The sequence below is a fragment of the Polypterus senegalus genome, chromosome 1 (genome assembly GCF_016835505.1).
Source record: "Polypterus senegalus isolate Bchr_013 chromosome 1, ASM1683550v1, whole genome shotgun sequence".
Lineage (NCBI taxonomy): Eukaryota > Metazoa > Chordata > Cladistia > Polypteriformes > Polypteridae > Polypterus > Polypterus senegalus.
The window spans coordinates 163432103-163449246 of NC_053154.1; the positions used below are offsets into that span (position 1 = coordinate 163432103).

The 17144-nt window shown below is 35.9% G+C and overlaps 2 protein-coding genes across 4 annotated transcripts in view; both read left to right on the forward strand.

The window, feature by feature from the left end:
• The window catches only part of ano7 (anoctamin 7), a 123922-nt gene extending 118825 nt beyond the window's left edge, over nucleotides 1–5097 (forward strand). For all 3 annotated transcript variants that reach the window (XM_039761809.1, XM_039761800.1, XM_039761818.1), the window contains 3 exons: nucleotides 479–569; nucleotides 820–939; nucleotides 4567–5097. In XM_039761809.1, coding sequence (XP_039617743.1) covers nucleotides 479–569; nucleotides 820–939; nucleotides 4567–4713 — 358 coding nt within the window. In that variant the 3' untranslated portion in view covers nucleotides 4714–5097. The remainder of the gene's footprint in view (nucleotides 1–478; nucleotides 570–819; nucleotides 940–4566) is intronic.
• A 6841-nt stretch (nucleotides 5098–11938) lies between these two features.
• The window catches only part of LOC120534323 (E3 ubiquitin-protein ligase RNF168-like), a 35935-nt gene continuing 30729 nt past the window's right edge, over nucleotides 11939–17144 (forward strand). Inside the window, exons 1-2 of the mRNA XM_039761829.1 lie at nucleotides 11939–12152; nucleotides 13791–14121. Coding sequence (XP_039617763.1) covers nucleotides 14088–14121 — 34 coding nt within the window. The 5' untranslated portion in view covers nucleotides 11939–12152; nucleotides 13791–14087. The remainder of the gene's footprint in view (nucleotides 12153–13790; nucleotides 14122–17144) is intronic.

Here is a 17144-nt window from a genome sequence, read left to right on the forward strand (position 1 = left end):
AATACACCAACCATGCAGTTTTTGAAAGGATCTGATTTTTGATTTCATCTGAAATTACGGGTAAAACTCTCCATTTATATTCATTTTCAGCATTAGGTATATTTACATTTTCTACGTGTTTTCAGATTAAGACAAAAATATATAAAACTGAAAAAAAATATCAATCTCAAGTGAAAGGGAGACCGATGGGTGTGTCAAGAGGGAGATTTAATTGAGTAGACTACTGCAACTGAGAATAAGCAAAACTTCTTTTGGCATAAAGCCACAGCTTGGTGCTGGCACTTGTATTCTAATTTAACACAACTCATAGGGTTCTGACATTTCTTGAAATTTTTATTGTAGGTTTTTGTGACCCCGTTGGATGCAGTGACATAACAAGCTTCGTAATTCAATGTTATAATGTCTTAAAGTTGGCCAATCTTCCTTTTAGAATTTAAAGCACTATCACCAAATACAGTTTTTTCTGTTTGTTAAACAGGTACAGGGAATACAGGGATCTGAATGGAAACCACTCTCCGACTTTTTTCAACCTGCTGGCAATTCGGCTTGGATTTGTTATCATTTTTGAGGTAATGGCTAAAAAAGTGCCAGTTGCAGTCATTCTACTAAGAAATGCCTCAATCAAGGTCATTTTAAATAATTTTCATGTTCATGTCGTTTTTGGAGCCTTTTATTTTTCTTTCCAGTTCTCAGCTTCTGTATTACTGAAGGAAATAAATATATCATTATTTATTAAAAACCAAGTTGTTAGGACTTTTAATCTTTTTCCATTTTTTTTCTTTAGTTCATTGAGCATGTCCTGTATTTTAATGTTTCTAGCATGTTGTATTTTTCATTGGACGGATGATTGACCTACTGGTACCAGACATACCAGAAGAAGTGGAGATCAAGGTGAAAAGAGAACATTACATGGCCAAGGAAGCACTGGCTGAGAATCAGGTATAAACTACAAAAATATGTGCAGTACTGTGCCTCCAATTACATTACACGGCCAAAGGTGTGAGGACTCAGTGACCTCTGGGGGCACCTTATGGCCCCGAACACCAGGCACAAGTCCAGGTTAAAATAAAGTTATTTTAATTTATAGCAGTACATTAAAAGGTTTTTAGGTCAGTTACAGTACAATACCAAATATGTATCTGTCTCCATTCACTACTTCTTAGCAAGTGTTGTCCTCCTCCTGCTGACTCTGACTCCTCAAATGCAGTGACATGGCTCCTTTTTTGCTGGATCTGGAGTACTTCTAGTGTTACAGCATTGCATGAAGGAAGCTGTACCAGAACAGAGAGGTCTTTTCCCAGCTGTGCCCTCTAAAGCACCCAATTAACCTGACAGGGTTATCTCTTCTGAACAACACTGTCCAAATTGGAATCAGCACAGAGGGGCACTTCCACGTCTGGTATGGAAGGATGAACTTTTCTTGATACCAATTGTTGTCCAGTCCGTCCATTACGTTTTAACCCTGACTGGGATATGAATGGAGGACCTTCACAGCTAGGTTACAACTCCATTCATACTGCCCTTCCATTACGGCCTACCAGCCAGGCAAGTAATCACCCTCAGTCCCAGTTGGGATGCCAGTCTATCCTCTATGGCATTCACAATACCTGAACATCACATCTGTATGAACTTGTTGGATATCCCATTCCAAAGCCATTGGTATTAATATGGATGTGGCCCACCCTTTGCAGCTATAACAACCTATACTTCCACAAGACATTGGAGTGTGTCTGTGGGAACCTGTGCCCATTCAGCCAAAACAGCATTTGTGAGCTTAGGTACTGATTTTGTATGAGAGCTGGCTTGCATCTGGCATTTTAATTAATCCCGAAGATCTTCAATAGGGTTGAGGTCTGAGCTCTGTGTAGACCACTTAAGTTCCTCCACACTAAACCTGTCAGAGTACGTCTTTTTGGACCTGGCTTTGTGAGCAGAAGCACAGTCGTCCTGGAACAGAAAAGGTCTTGCCTAAACTGGTGCCACAAATTTAAAAGAGCACAATTATCTAATTTGTCTTTACAGCTTTAGCAGTACCCTTCACTGGAACTAAGTGGCCTAGCCCAAATCCTGAAAAAAAGTCCCAGAACACTATCCCTCTTCCCCAAACTTTACAGTAGGCACTATGCAGTCCAGAAGATAGTTCTGCTGGCATCTATCCAACCCAAATTTGTCCATGATAGTGAAGCATCATTTCTCACTTTACACCAATCCAACTGACAAGTGGCTTTGATGAAGTTCCTGACAGTTCTTGTGCTGATGTTGTTTTCAAAGGCAGTTTCGAAGCTTGTCATGAGTAACAGCATTTGACGGCCCTACTCTGTGAGTTTGCGTGTTCTTTCTTGCTCCTAGATTTTTCCATTTCACTTACAGGTGAGCAGGGCAGCTATAGCAGAGCAGAAATTTTCACATATGAACTTGTTGCAACGGTGGCACCCTATGATAGTGCCATGTTTAAAGTTTTTCGGCCATATTGTAACGGATTGGCTCCAATACACAGAAATGGGCCAATAGCTACTGTTCACCTTCCTAACTATAAGGTGGCAAATAAAAGGATAGGCCAATATGTATTCCTGAAGAGCCCTGCCGTATGTCCCCTTTTTGAGATAGCCAGCTCTAAACAGTTTAGTAAATAATGTATAGTATATGCAAAAAGACAGTTACCTCTATAAGGCAATTTCAGTAAGCTGGAAGAAATATATTGCACAAAAATGACATGAAGATGAAAAACAGCAATTATCTCTCTCCCTCAACACACAATAACCCCCATATGTGTAAATGAAAATACATACAGTAGAAAACACACCCCAGCCCCTTCCAAAGTTTGCACACTAGTCCAGAGTTCAAGTCGACTATTTATAACAGGTGAATGAATTGTAGATTCTGGATGACCCAAAGAAGTTGAAGTCTTAAATGTAAAATGATTCATAGTCAGTAGTGCGCCATTATATAAAAGGACTTTACAAGCTCACCCAAGTCCACTAGTTGTGATGGAATGCAGGATTCATGTTCCTGGAGAGGATCCCTGACCTTTTGCCTATCTACACAAGACTTTTGAAGCTACAGAATCTTTTTTCATGGCCAATGCAAATTCTAATCAGTTAATTTGTTGTTTTCCTGTCTTTTCTTCCCATTTGCTGTTTTTCTTTTCCTTTTGAAAAAATGGCACAATTTATGCAGATTCCTTCTAAAAACCAGATGTCCTGCCTTTTATGGGTGCCACTGTCCATCAACTGACTATTGCTAGCACAGAATGTATGGGCTGTCTTAATGCCTGCACAAGCAGACCAGACAGACCATGAAAAACATTTGACATTTTTCTATGTGGTGACGCTATAATATACTCTATATCTTCTAGATACTGTATTTTCTAAATATTTTTTGCTGATTTCTTTTGAGATTAAGCAGTAGAGACTCAAAATACAAAAGTTATTTTTTAAAATGTAGATTATGTTTACATTATTCTTTAGTGAATAATGTGTTTATTATTCATCTGTAGCTATTAAAGTAGTAAAAGAGATTAGCCAACCAATTAGAGCTTCATTAAGTAAGTTGCCAAGAGATGAAATGTCACCCACGAAGGTTGAGTTTTCACAGAACCAAGTAAAAGACTATCTTTGTCTTTATTTTCATTTGCCTTAGCTTTGGCAAGATTTATCACATAATATTTCAAAACCCACTTATTTAAATTTGGGGACACAGGATGCCAAGAGCCTGTCCTGGCAACATTGTGTGCAAGACCAGAACCACACCTGGGCGGAGCACCAGTCTATCAGAGGGCCCACTTATATGCACTATCCAATTCAGAGATGAAAATGAACCTAACACAAGTCTTTAGGATGTGGCTTGAAAACACAGAGAAAAACACCCACATGGGTACAGGGAGAAAAAATCAGAAGTTAGTTTTGCTTTATCGCAAACCCAGTGTGCTCAGGTTCAGTCAAAAGCATGCCGACTATTTGTGGAGAAATATTTTTACTTATGCATAACATTAACGATATTCAGAAGTTATTAATATATAACAACTGGACAGAACATAAAAATGTGCTGAGTGAATTAAAACCTTAATACTAAAAGGTCTTTTTCCCAATAAAATTAATATCTTGTGCAAGAATAAACTATTTACGATACATTGTGTTCAGTGGGCTGACATTTACTCAATTAACGGTCTGAGCTGTAGAGAGGAAATGGACTCATTTGAACTTGCAATAATGCAATATCCAAAGCCTTTTCAAGGTGTTGTGATTAGGCAGCAGTCGAGATATTCTAGTTTATTGTCATGATAGAAGTGAGTTTATTGTTAGAACTCTCCTTAAACTTAGGAAGCATTTATAGAGCAGGTATATTATTGCAAATTCCTTCTAGTGTTTCTGAAGAGAAGTAAAAAAGATTTCTGCTGGTGGCAGCAGAACACTTAAGGACATATTGGTTTCAGTATAAAGGGTATGTTTGTAAAAATATTATAGTAATATAACATTAGACATAGCTGTCAGGTTAGTCTTCAGTTACATTTATATCTGGAAATATCATACACTGTATTTGTGATAACCTTTTTTTGCTTTTTTTTAGGCCTTGGGGGCGGCTCTCCTTGACGAAACAGATGCCCAACCTGAAGTCAAATTTAGAAGTGAAGAGAAACAGAAAGATGACTTGGCTGATTATGGATTGCAGTCCATAATCCCACAAAACCAGAAATTACCACCATCACAATCCTGACATTCCAGAGATTACCCGCCTAACAAATTTTCCTTTGGTAGCATTTTATGTGTCCTTGAAAACATGTAAACAACACTAAAACACCTTCGATGTGTTAGCCCAAAATCTGCTCCATTAGCCAGTCCGTCTTTACATTTGTCCATCAAAGTGATACTGACACACCTGCATACAAAAAGAAATTATTTATAATGATATTACAGATTCTCTAAAAAAATTATGTGGTCTTTAGCCTTTTGATGGACTGGAATCCTACTCAGTAGTGACTTATGCTTTGTGTCCAGTCCTGCCTGGATAAACTCTGACTCTGTAACCATGAAATGTTAAAACAAACAAAAAAAAGTAAAAAAATAAATGCCTAAATGGAAACTGGTATTATTGACTCTCAATGTTAATTAACAAAAAAAAAAGAAAGAAACTCATCAATAACAGTGAGGCCAGTTGTATGCATAATTCAACCAGAAATCTGACCATGTGCCTACATCCTTGCTTCTCCATCATCAAAGAGTGAATGTGCATATCAAAAGAGATTTTGATATTCCCAGATGAGATTTATTTTCTGTGCAGAGTACAATACAGGGAAGAAAATAAATGTAAGAATTACATTTAAACATGCATTGCCAAGCGCACTCTCTTCATACATTCTCTCTGTCTCCCTCTGCAGTACGAGAGAGATGTTTATGTAAATTAGGCTATTAACCTACTTGGCATTAACATCTAGTGTCTCTCTTGCTCAGAATTCCATGTAAAAATGGTTAACACCAAGTGTCTCTATTGGATTAAGATGTTACAATCTGGTGTACAGCGTTAAGACCGAATAACTCCCAGGACAGTGTTCTGCTGCCATATTGTGGATAAAATAACACAATGCTGCAAAAAAGTCATGAATATTTCTAAGTGGAGCAGAATGGAGTGTAAACGAAGAGCTGTAAAGCCAGTTTTAGAGAAACTGAACCATTAATTGAACCAAGTGACAGTTGTGAGAATATGAATTGTCATCAGACATTGACATTGTGATACTGATGCATATTGTACTGTATTACCGAACTGTCATGATATGCCTGGTGAATTCATCTTGTGAAGCTTCAGTGTAGCAAAAAAGTCAAATGATTGATCAAGTTGAAGGACAAGGAAAACCATAACCTCCTAAGCTCTGTTCACAATGCAGCAACTGTCAGTGTTCGTGCCAGGGGAAATGTGGAATTCACAAAGCTTTGCTCTGTTTTAGCCTACAATAGCTTAACAGGCAGCGCTGATCATGTGGAAAAGGCATTGACATTCTGCCTTCTCATGCACAAGCAACAGAAACAATATTATAAGAAAAGTGTGCAATGAAACATACTTTTACTATCCTGACTGCAGCACTGGTAAGTGTTTCAAAACATTTTACACAAAGGACACGTACTAGATCTTCATCAATATAACAGTGGACACTAGACATACCTTTACTTTTCTTGATGAAAAAAATTCAATGTTTTTGGCTCATTTTTCAGGGAGTAAACATAACTCTAAGGTGGTTAAAGCTACTGGTAGCAATAAACAGGCAGTGTAGCGTGGTTATTAAGGCTTTAGACTTAAACTGTGAGTCTAAGTCATATAACAAGTAATAATATAAGCAAGTGACAATGTCTAACTTTATTGAAATAAGGCAAATTAACAATGAAGGAAACTATAACAAAAACTTTAGATAAAATAAATCTTTAATGCCAACAGTCATAATAAAAATATGTCCTGCATTAACTTGCTGGCCAAACTGTACCTGAATATTTTATGCATATAGTGCAAAATTTAGTAGCACTATAGATACTTACACTAGTTGTATTTTTCTTTCGAATTTTCATAGGCCAGCATCTTGAGATCACAAAGTATGTCATATATAAATGGGTATTAATAAGATCAGTAAACTAAAGAGGTGATAAGCCATTTACAAATAGTTATGTTGACAGGAGAAATTTCAGATCAGCTCAAAGCTTTAACCAGAAGCTAATGAAGTGTTATTTACAACAACATTTATTTATATAGCATGTTTTCATACAAATGATGTAGCTCAAAGTACTTTACAAGGTGAAGAAAGAAAAAAGAAAAACATAAAAATAAGATTAGGCAATGCTAATAACAAAGAATAAAGTAAGGTCTGATGGCAAAGAGGGCAGAAAAAACAAAAAAAAACCTCCAGAAGACTGTTGAAAAAAAACCCCCAAAATCTGCAGTAGTTCCAGGGCCATGACACCGCCCAGCCTCCACTGAGTATTTCTTCTTAGTTGTAGTTTTGATGCGTACTTATGTAGTTCCAATTAACTATAGAGGATTAACTAAATAATCTGAATATCCCAACATGAATATGAAAGAAGTAGCTTTTTAAGATCCTGCAAATTATGTAACAACCTTAAATTTACAATATTCCTTAAAGTGAAGAAAAGCAGGGTAGAAAATGTGAAACGAGTTGGCAAACATTTTTTAATCTGTTTCAAAGATAACATTTTTATGTAGATATAGTTAAACTAAAGTTCAATATCATCCCCTTAAATGTTGTCTGTATTGCCTTAGCTTGGCACTTTGGTTTGAATCCCAAGTCCAGCTGTTGTCTGTATAGAGCCTGTATCTTTTTCCTTTGTCTACACAGGTTTTCACCAGGTACCAAGTCCTAAAAGATGTATGTTCACTGATGATTCCAAAATGGGTTTGTGTGACTGGGCCCTATAAATAACTTCTATGGGGTGGTGATTCCTGCCTTGTGCTCAGTGCCCCTGAGATTGGTTCCGGCCTCAGTATCAACTAAGATATTTAAGATATGTGTTGGTTTTATCTGTATAAGACATATACACAAGAAAATGAAAATCTATTCTTCATACACATTTATATTTTTAACAATTAACTTTCTAGGTTTTCACGGTCAGCTAAGCTAAATCATAATACTATTATTGTGCACATTAACAAAATTACTGTATATGCTTACTAGGAATCTAGTTGTCATCAAATAATGGGAGCACAGAAACAGGAGTAAGGATAACAGGTAGACTGAATTGTGATTTCTAATAATTTAAAAAATAATTTTAAAAAAGTTCTGCATTTAATACATTGATACTTTTCATTGTACAGGACAGTGGCAATGTGCTGCATTTAGGTCATACATGCAGTAGGAATTTACTGTACTGTGTACACTTAACAATACTACTACTACAAAGTTTTATACTACACTCTTAAAAATAATAGTTCTTTAATGGCATTTTATGATTCTTTACTGGGATATATGGTTCATCATAGAATAGTTGCTTGACAAAGCACCATTTAATTCTGGGAAGGACTCTCCGCATATGAAGTTAGTCCTTTGTGCTTTGAGAAACCTCCTAATATGTAGAAAAATAAACTAAAATCTTTAATGTATGGTAGGCTACCTAGCAGGACACTAACAGATTGAGAAGATCTGGATTTAGCCCATTATTCTATGCAACTAGAGTCCTTTAAACAGGAAATTCTGGGCCCCAGGCAGCTGACAGAGTTCGGGCCCCTTTCGTATTTCAAATATGTGCGCATATTTTAAAACGCCACTTATTTTCGAAAAAGGACGGGCCCCTATCTAGCTCGGGCCCCTGACAAGTGTCATGGTTGTCCCCCCAAGGGTGCAGGCCTGCTTTTAAAATCATGACCGATTGGCATTTCACAGATCTGTTACAATCTATTCATGGTTAGTCAATGTATGAATCCTTTTAAGGGTGAAAATTAAAAAAAAAAAAAAAAATCACTCTGAAGAGCCACTTTGGCACCTTTTTTTAGAGTGTACTACTTGCCGGACTACCACCCAATTAATGACTGAATTAATCTTTTATTTTTCTTGATTAATGAAACAATTTTTGCTTATCAAGTTTTTCATTTCACTAAAGCAGGTAATGATGTAAATGAAGTATGAAGAATTGTATTCATAAGTGTCACTGCTATATTAATTAAAATGAATATTATATTTCTGAATAACATCTTTGTGTGAGAGAGAGAGATAATATAACTGGTAACAGAACCAGACCTTTGCAGACACCATGGCATGTAAACACCACACAAAAAATTATTAGGCAATATTCTCTGAGGTTTTACAGTATAAGCACTAACCCATCACAACTGTCTTTACAATGTGATCAGAAAGTTCATTGTACCATAGAAACCATAAAAATCCTCTGATCTCCACATGATTTCACTTGGACACATCAAAATAACATGTAGTGTATCTGACCTGTGGTTCTCAAACTTGACCTCCAGGGAAACATTTGTGGCTGTCTCACAGTTCCAGATGCACAGGTTTAAAGCCAGCCTTTTGATTGTCTGTATAGACTGTACACATTCCATGTATTTATTGTGCTTTTCTTTAGGTGTTGTAGTTTTTCTCACACATCCCAAAGTCACATACACTAGAATGGTACATTTCTCTTAATTGTAGGCATTTTGGGTGTTGTAGGCGTATTCTCTAATTATGAGTGCATAAAGAACAGTTTCCTACAAGAAAATGGTGGAATGGATGTCTTGGTGAATTTATTATTATCTGGACCTCTTTAGCAGTAGAATAAATTGTCTGATATTAAAATTCTAGGATCTGAAACTGATAGTCTTCTTCTAATCAACTAACACCTGTGTTTGGTGTACCTCCAAATGGCCTTACAGTGGAGGACAAACAAACTGTAATTGCCTTTACTTCACTATTGGCACGTAGACTGATTTTTTGCTCAACTGGAAGAATCCTAGCTCTTCTCTTATCAGTCAGTGGGAACCAATGTTATATACTACTTGAAATTGGAAAAAATGTAATACTCAAATAGAGGATCTGTGCAAAACTTTTTTAAAACCTGGCAAGATCTAATTAATAACATTTTAGAATAAGCATTTAAATTGAATAAGCAGATTCTGCTCCCGTTTTCATTCTTTATTTACTTATCTTTTCTACTGTTAAAGTTTCACTATGTTGTCCCACCTCTTTTTCTCATGGGTGGGGGTTGACTTGACTTGAACCTAGTTTTGTAAAATTTGAGTTGCTTGTATGGAATGTTTGATTTTAATTCAATAAAATTCAATAAAGTAAAAAAAAAAGAAATTGATAGTCTTGAGAAATATGAGGACCTCGAGTTCTTAGAATGCTAGAACAAGTTACCCTTTAATCTCCTTTCCTTGTAGTGTCCCCGCTTTTCCTCTCTGTAGTTTCCTCAGTTTACATGGAGGAAAAAGCGCCTTTCACTTTTTCAATTTGCTAAAAACAGAGCTTAGTCTCAGTACAAAAATGAATCAACGTGTTTAAAGCTATATTCAAATAGGATTAGTTTTATATCAGGAGTGCGGCAAAGAAATGATTGATTTTGCGTGTAAAAATTCAGCCTCGTTCATTACATTATTTTTTTTAGTTTTTATTTCAGCTCATTTTTTTCATATCTTATATGTTTTTTTTTTTAAAATAATTTTCATTCATAAATTGCTTTTCTTGTGGAACTGTTCAGATGACTGTAGGTCAGACCACCCAAGGCTGAATTGTTGAGGTTACCAAGGTTGGGAGCATGCGCTGAATGCTACTTTTAAAGATTTTTTATTATAGTTTTGTGTTCCATTTAGGTTTAATTCATTGGGACTGCAAGGGGAACGCCTTGGTGGCCTTAGCAGAAAATAATTTGTGAAGCACTGCTCTTTAACAGTCATTTAATTCCGCACCAACGTCTGTCCGTTATTAATTATCATTATTAGGGTAAAACCAAGGAAACACACTCTACAGAAAAAATGACTTATAAAATAAAAACGGGAGACATGTTAAAAAAATTAACACTTTTCTAAAATTCTCACGAAACGAAAAAAAGAAGTGGAAACAAATCACACTGGTTATGAGATTGCTGCGACCAAGATCCCTGAAGAACGAATACACCAGTACTGGGGCTGATACCGTAACTGTGTGCCACGTAAAAACAACAAATGATCCGAAAAACTAGCGGACAATGGAGGAGCTTAAAAACGATTGCACGCAACTGTTTAAGCGTGTAGGAATGAAGGACTTAACATCGACCTAATAGCAAGATATGTCATAATCTGACGACTGCACCAGCCTTTAAACTTTTATATCGGGACTCTGAAGGTCAGCGCAGTGCTCGGGTATTCATAGCAAAACATATTAATTTGGATTAAGAAAAATGTTAAGGGATGTTTAATGGTGAACGATTTGTTTCAGTAAAACATATGAATCAGTTCGCGTATACGAACGAATCGATGTTCGCTGCTAGACAATTGTGGCACGAGTACCCAAGAAACAGTCTAATGATTTCCGTTCATTTAATTCACGAACAAATCTTTAAGAGTTGCGCAGTTCTCATTCATTTGTGATTCTGTATCGTAACCTTTTACTTTAATTATACATGTTGAATGTCTTATCATGCTTTGTGTACTGAAACAGGGCAACAGCATATATATTTTTATGCTATATAATTCTAACTACATGGTAAATGTGGACATAGCTAAGTAACATATAATCATAATCCACTTTTTCGTATTATATGATCACTCCGGCCACACCACTACTTGTATCGAAGCGTGCTTTGGCTTATCTTTTTTATTATTATTTATTTAGGGTGCAACACAAAAAAGCACAAAAACACAATGCCAGGAAAGAACCGCTAAATCTCACGAGGTAAAAGGCGGGAGGCATTCAAATACTGTAGAAAAGTTTCTCAAAAGTGGGGTGAGAACAACGAGATGTGGGCGTGGCAAGTGCCACTGCGTCCAATCAAACAGCGTTATTGGCTTGATAAGGTAGGCACTAACGTCAAGAGTGGCCATTCTTGTCAGTATTGTTGTGTGGTGAGGGTCAATGTTTAGGCCGGAAGGCATTAAAAAGAAACTTAAAAGGGACGATTCCTACAATTTAAAGCCTACTCCATCATGACTTGTACCACTGCAAACCAGAGCATAATAAAGGGTAAAATAATATATATATATATATAAAAGACAACACCGCAGTTTATCTGAAAATAATGCGCCGTATTGTTAAAATGCTCTAGGTTACATTCCACTAAGTTAATACAGCAGTAAATACTAATTAGTAGTGCCGTCTGCGAATGTTGAATCTATGTTACATTTTAGCTGTCCTTGCCTTTTTGCCAAAATGAGTAAACCTGCCACTGTTTTAAAATGTCACATGTTCAGAGGTCTGAAGCGGATTGGTAGAAGTCGAGAACGAGGAATGTGTGCGACGGGTTTCCCCTTGTATTGTGTACATGCGCGTCAGTTTCATTTCGCGCACTGTCGCGCCTTGTCCAGATGAGAGTATGGTGGAAGTACTGTATAGATTTGCTCATGTAATATGAGGCTTTGGGTTTATGATTTCGACAACGTACATCGTATGTAATGCGCCCAAAAGTTTTGGGAGCGTGTCCGTGAACGGCTTGAATAATTTGTGTTCTCTCCAAGGTGGCGTAATCGCTACAAAGGTAAATAATACGTTACATTTCCAGATTAATCGTAAGCTATTAAAAAAAAAATCCATTTTATGTCTCTAGTGTTTCAACTAATTTATTTGTAGAAACACGCTATGTTTATGTTGGGTATTTCCCTTCGTTTAAAAGCAGTATTTTCGTTGAATCGAATAGACGTTTCTTTTTTGCATTATTGTTTTTAGGTGGACATTGGCTGAGATGACACGCGTGAAGTTCTTATTTGCTTAAAAAAATAATAGACGAAATTTGAGCTCTTGTTCAGAAGGCAGATGCTACTTGGTTGTTTCACAACAATTAAAATGAGTTATATAAGTAGGTTTCACATTTCTGTTATTTTAGCCCTAAAATAGTGACCAAACATTTGTTCTTATATCCTGACGAATTAAAATTTACTCGGACAATGTCTAATTTTTCTTCTGTCCTCGCTATAATCCTGGTTCTTTCTCAGTGTTAATTTTTTTTATAAATCTTGAATTGCAGTCCCGGGTGAGATATGCTTAACCTAATACATGCCTGGAGAAATTTTTACATCCGTAAATCTTTTACATCCGTGAATCTGTGACGGCGCGAGTTGCTGAAATAGCTGTATTTTCTTGTAAAATATTAATGTCCAGTCTAATGCAAATGTTCTTGTTTTTATGTATTTTTAACCTGCAGTATGCTTTTAAATTGTTTCCATATTCACTAGACTTTTATGACCGCCCCTTTTCATTTTATCGGAATATATTCATTTGTTATGACTTAGCGTTTAGATCCCACTTATGTTCAGTTGGATCACTTGTTTGCCACTGTGACCAGTTAAAATGCAGACATTTCAAAATAACTTTTAGTTTTCTTAGGAAAAACTAAATATATGGAAAAAGAAAATGGGGTTTTCTCCAACCAACCCATAAAGTGCATTGATTTCTTTATATTTCTTTACAGTTTAAATAGCGATTTTAATGCTAAACAGATGCTCTTGAATGTGTTGCCAAGTTCAAGAAACAATGGCTGAGGCCTTAGAGCCAGTGAAATAAACTGAGGAAAATCTTGGGTAGTGAATAGATTTCCATGCACTGAAATCTCTAATGGCTATGAACATCCTAAATTCATAGACAAAACTTGAACCCTTGCTGATTTCTTTATGTGAAAGAACAGATATGAATAATATGATTTAATGTAGTCCACTGCCAACAACAAAATTGACTTTTTTGGATCAAAAACTTGCTATATTATAATATAAAAGTATTTATAATAAAACATCTGTCAACATGGTTTACCAAGGGTTTGAAGCAACGGTTTGATTCAAAATAACCTTTTTGAAGCTTAAAACAATCAATAAACAAAACTGGACCACTTTTATAAATAGTTTAATAGCAAATTGAACTGCCTCAAGACGGTGAGACATTTCTGGAGTTAGACTGATTAAGAATTCAGAAGGTTTTTTGCATAAAAAACATGTTACTTTAAAATTGTTGTCCAGATGTGTTTTCCTAAATTTTTATCATAGTTTCTCAATGTTTTTAAATGTTTTAAGTTTACACATACATTTTGCAGTATAGCTGATGTTATGCGTTGAAATCTTTTTAAAATTTCAATCAGTGTTGGTTTCAATGTGGAATTTTAATATTATGTTTTTGCACACATTTGTAGGTTGATTTTTGTTAAAGTGCAAGATGCCACAAGTATTGGTGAAAAGAGAGATGCCGCAAGAATTGAGTTGCCCAGTGTGCCTGGAGATTTTTTTGGAGCCAGTGACCTTGCCTTGTAGTCATACCTTTTGTAAACCATGGCTTTCAGGATGCCAGCAACAAAACCAACCTGTGTTGCCCACTTTGTAGGAAAAGAGTTTCCACATGGACTAGGTGTCATAGTCGCAACAATACTCTAGTAAACGAAGACTTGTGGAAAAGAATTCAAGAAGAGTTTCCTGTTCAGTGTCAGCGTAGAATGGCTGGTCTAGACCCGGAAGAAGAAGATGAAAGTAAGTTTTAATTAATTCCTAGAACCTATGATTAACTTTTTTTACAACAAATTCTAATTGATTACAGCAAGCCTGGTTCAAGCAGTTAATAACCCATTATTTATAAAAATAAGGTGAGGTGAACATTTTAATTTTGTGTCCAACTCCACTCATATAGTATGTCAAAGGTGGCTGCATTTTTTTTAGCAATTCATTCAAAAGCTGGTTAATATGTTTGTTCCCTGCTTTTATTATAAGGCTTGTTTACATTTCTTTAAAGTCTCTGTGTTCTGTAAATGTTTCTACCACAAAGAAATTAGACGGGTGATCTGTCAGATCTCATTGTCAGTTTTGCCAAGCAAGTCTCTTTTTGTGTATGAAAGTGATTTTATTATGCAGAAATAGTTGACAAAATACTTTAACATTATATTAATGTTATGCCCCCATCATTCCATTCACTTAATGTGCATATTCTGGGTCATAGGGAACCAGAACTTTTTTTTACACATATTTAAAAATTTCATAGAGCTAGTAAATTCTAGGTATAAATTCTAAGCATTTATGCAAAAACATGAGCTGGATCAAAGGAAAAATTTGCTTTAGTATGAATAGTCATATTTCTTAAACATTCACTGCAGTAGTGTTAATGTTTCTTATCTGAGAAGACCGGTACTAGAAGCACATTACTGTTATGTTAATTTGTTTTTGAAAGTTGATAATACATCATACTTCAAATTGTTTTCAAGTGATGTATAAGCTAGTATGCATTACATGTTTAAAACTGAAACATGTTTCAGCCTAGCACATTAACCTCAGATCCCTGAAGTCCATATGGTCCTGGAAGTAGATTTTTGCATATAATGTATATGCAGATATTAGCAGTGTTGTACATTTAATTTTAATCATGTTTCAAACAAGTGCTGTAACCCCGAAAGTGTCTTTTGTTTTACATTGGAAATCAATCATAGCACCCTAAATTTAATCTGTTCACGATGTACTTCCCCCAAAATGACGAACAATTAAAAAAAATTAAACATTTCATAATTTTTACAGCTTTTATAAAAATTTTACCATACCTTGTCTTTTGTCTGTTTTGATCCACCATTGACATTAAGGGATTTTCCACTTTATTTAAAGTAGTTTGTTCATAATCCATAAAAATATCCAAAATGCAGTCTTTTCAGCTCACAGATGTTAAAGACTTCCAATAAAATGCCCTAACTTTAAAAAAATCAAGAAAGTTTCCAAATTTTACATTTTTGTATAGTTGCTTCACATTTTGAACACTGATGTGACCTTTGGGTCATCATATTTTAATATTTCTTTAGTGTCTATAAAAGTTAATTTCCCATTAGAACAAATAAAATATCTGTCTCTCTCACATTGGATTTTAATCTCCCTTTTTTAGTTTCCTTTAAAATAAAAGATGTTTCCTTTTGGGAGACATTCATTCAAATCCATCTTATGATCAGGCAGATTTAATTTTGGCATTGTGGTTTATAGCAACCTTAAATGAATTTGGAATGAATCACCTTTGAATCGTGTTCCAAGCTAAAATGCCCGTGGACCATTCCCCTAAGTGTTCATGCAGCTAATTATTCATAATCCATAAGCATCTCTTCATCAAATGCTTCCCAATTCAATGAAATCGTACATCATTGATGTTTTGAAATGGCAATGAAAACTTTTAATACCTTAAACAGCCCTAATGTATGTTAAGTGTACAAAGCAAAAACGACATGGTAAAGTCGTTGCCAAAAGTTTTGGGAACACAAATCCCAAAGTTTGCTACCTCAGTTTTTATGATGGCAATTTGCATATATTCTAGAATATCATAAAGAGTGATCAGATGAATTGCAATTGCAAAGTCCGTTTTTGCCATAAAAATTAACTTAATTCCAAAAAACTTATTTCCACTACTGTTGTGAAGAAGGCTTCAGGATGTCCAAGAAAGTCAAGCAAGTACAAGGATCGTCTCCTAAAGTAAATTCAGCTACTAGATTAGGGCACAATCAGTGCAGAGCGTGCTCAGTAATGGCAGCAGGCACGTGTGAGTGTATCTGCTGCACAGTGAGGCAAAGAGTTTTGGCAGATGTCCTGGTGTCAAGAAGGGCAGCAAGGAAGCCATTTCTCTCCAAGAAAAACATCAGGTACGTGCAGGGATTGGACTGCTGAGGACTGGAAAGTCATTTTCTCTGATGAATCCGCTTTAAAAAATTTTGGGCATCTGGAAAAGAGATTGTCCGGCAAAGAAAAGGTGATCGCTACCATCAGTCCTGTGTCATGCCAACAGTAAAGCATCTTGAGACCATTCGTGCTGGGTTGCTTCTAAGCCAAGGGAGTGGACTCACATACAGTTTGGCCTAAGAACACAGCCATGAATAAAGAATGGTACCAAAACATCCTCTGAGAGGAACTTCTCCCAACCATCCAAGAAAAGAACGGTTTGGTGATCAACCTTGCTTTTTCCAGCATGATGGAGAACCATGTCATGGGGCAAAAGTGAGCAAAACATCAAAATTTTGGGTCCATGGCCAGGAAAGTCCCCAGACATTAACCCATTGAGAACTTGTGGTCAATCCTCAAGAGGTGGGTGGGCAAACTCCAAGCATTGATTATGCAAGAATGGGCTGCCATCAGGACTTGTCCCAGAAGTTGATTGACAGCATGCTAGGGCGAATTGCAGAGGTCTGGAAAAAGAAGGGCCAACACTGCAAATATTGACTCTTTGCATAAACTTAATGTAGTTGTAAATAAAAGCCTTTGAAACTTATGAAATGTTGGTAATTATAGTTCAGTATACCATAGAAACATCTGACAAAAAGATCTAAAAACATTGAAGCATCAAACTATGTGAAAACCAATATTTGTGTCATTCTCAAAACCTTTGGCCACGACTGTACAACATACGCAGTAATTGGCCAAAATGTATACTGCTTCCTAAAAAATGTTTTAACAGTACGACTGATTAAAAATAAGAACATAGCACTCTTCTGTATACTTCATTTGGGAAGGTTGTCAAAATATGTCATATTGTATATTTT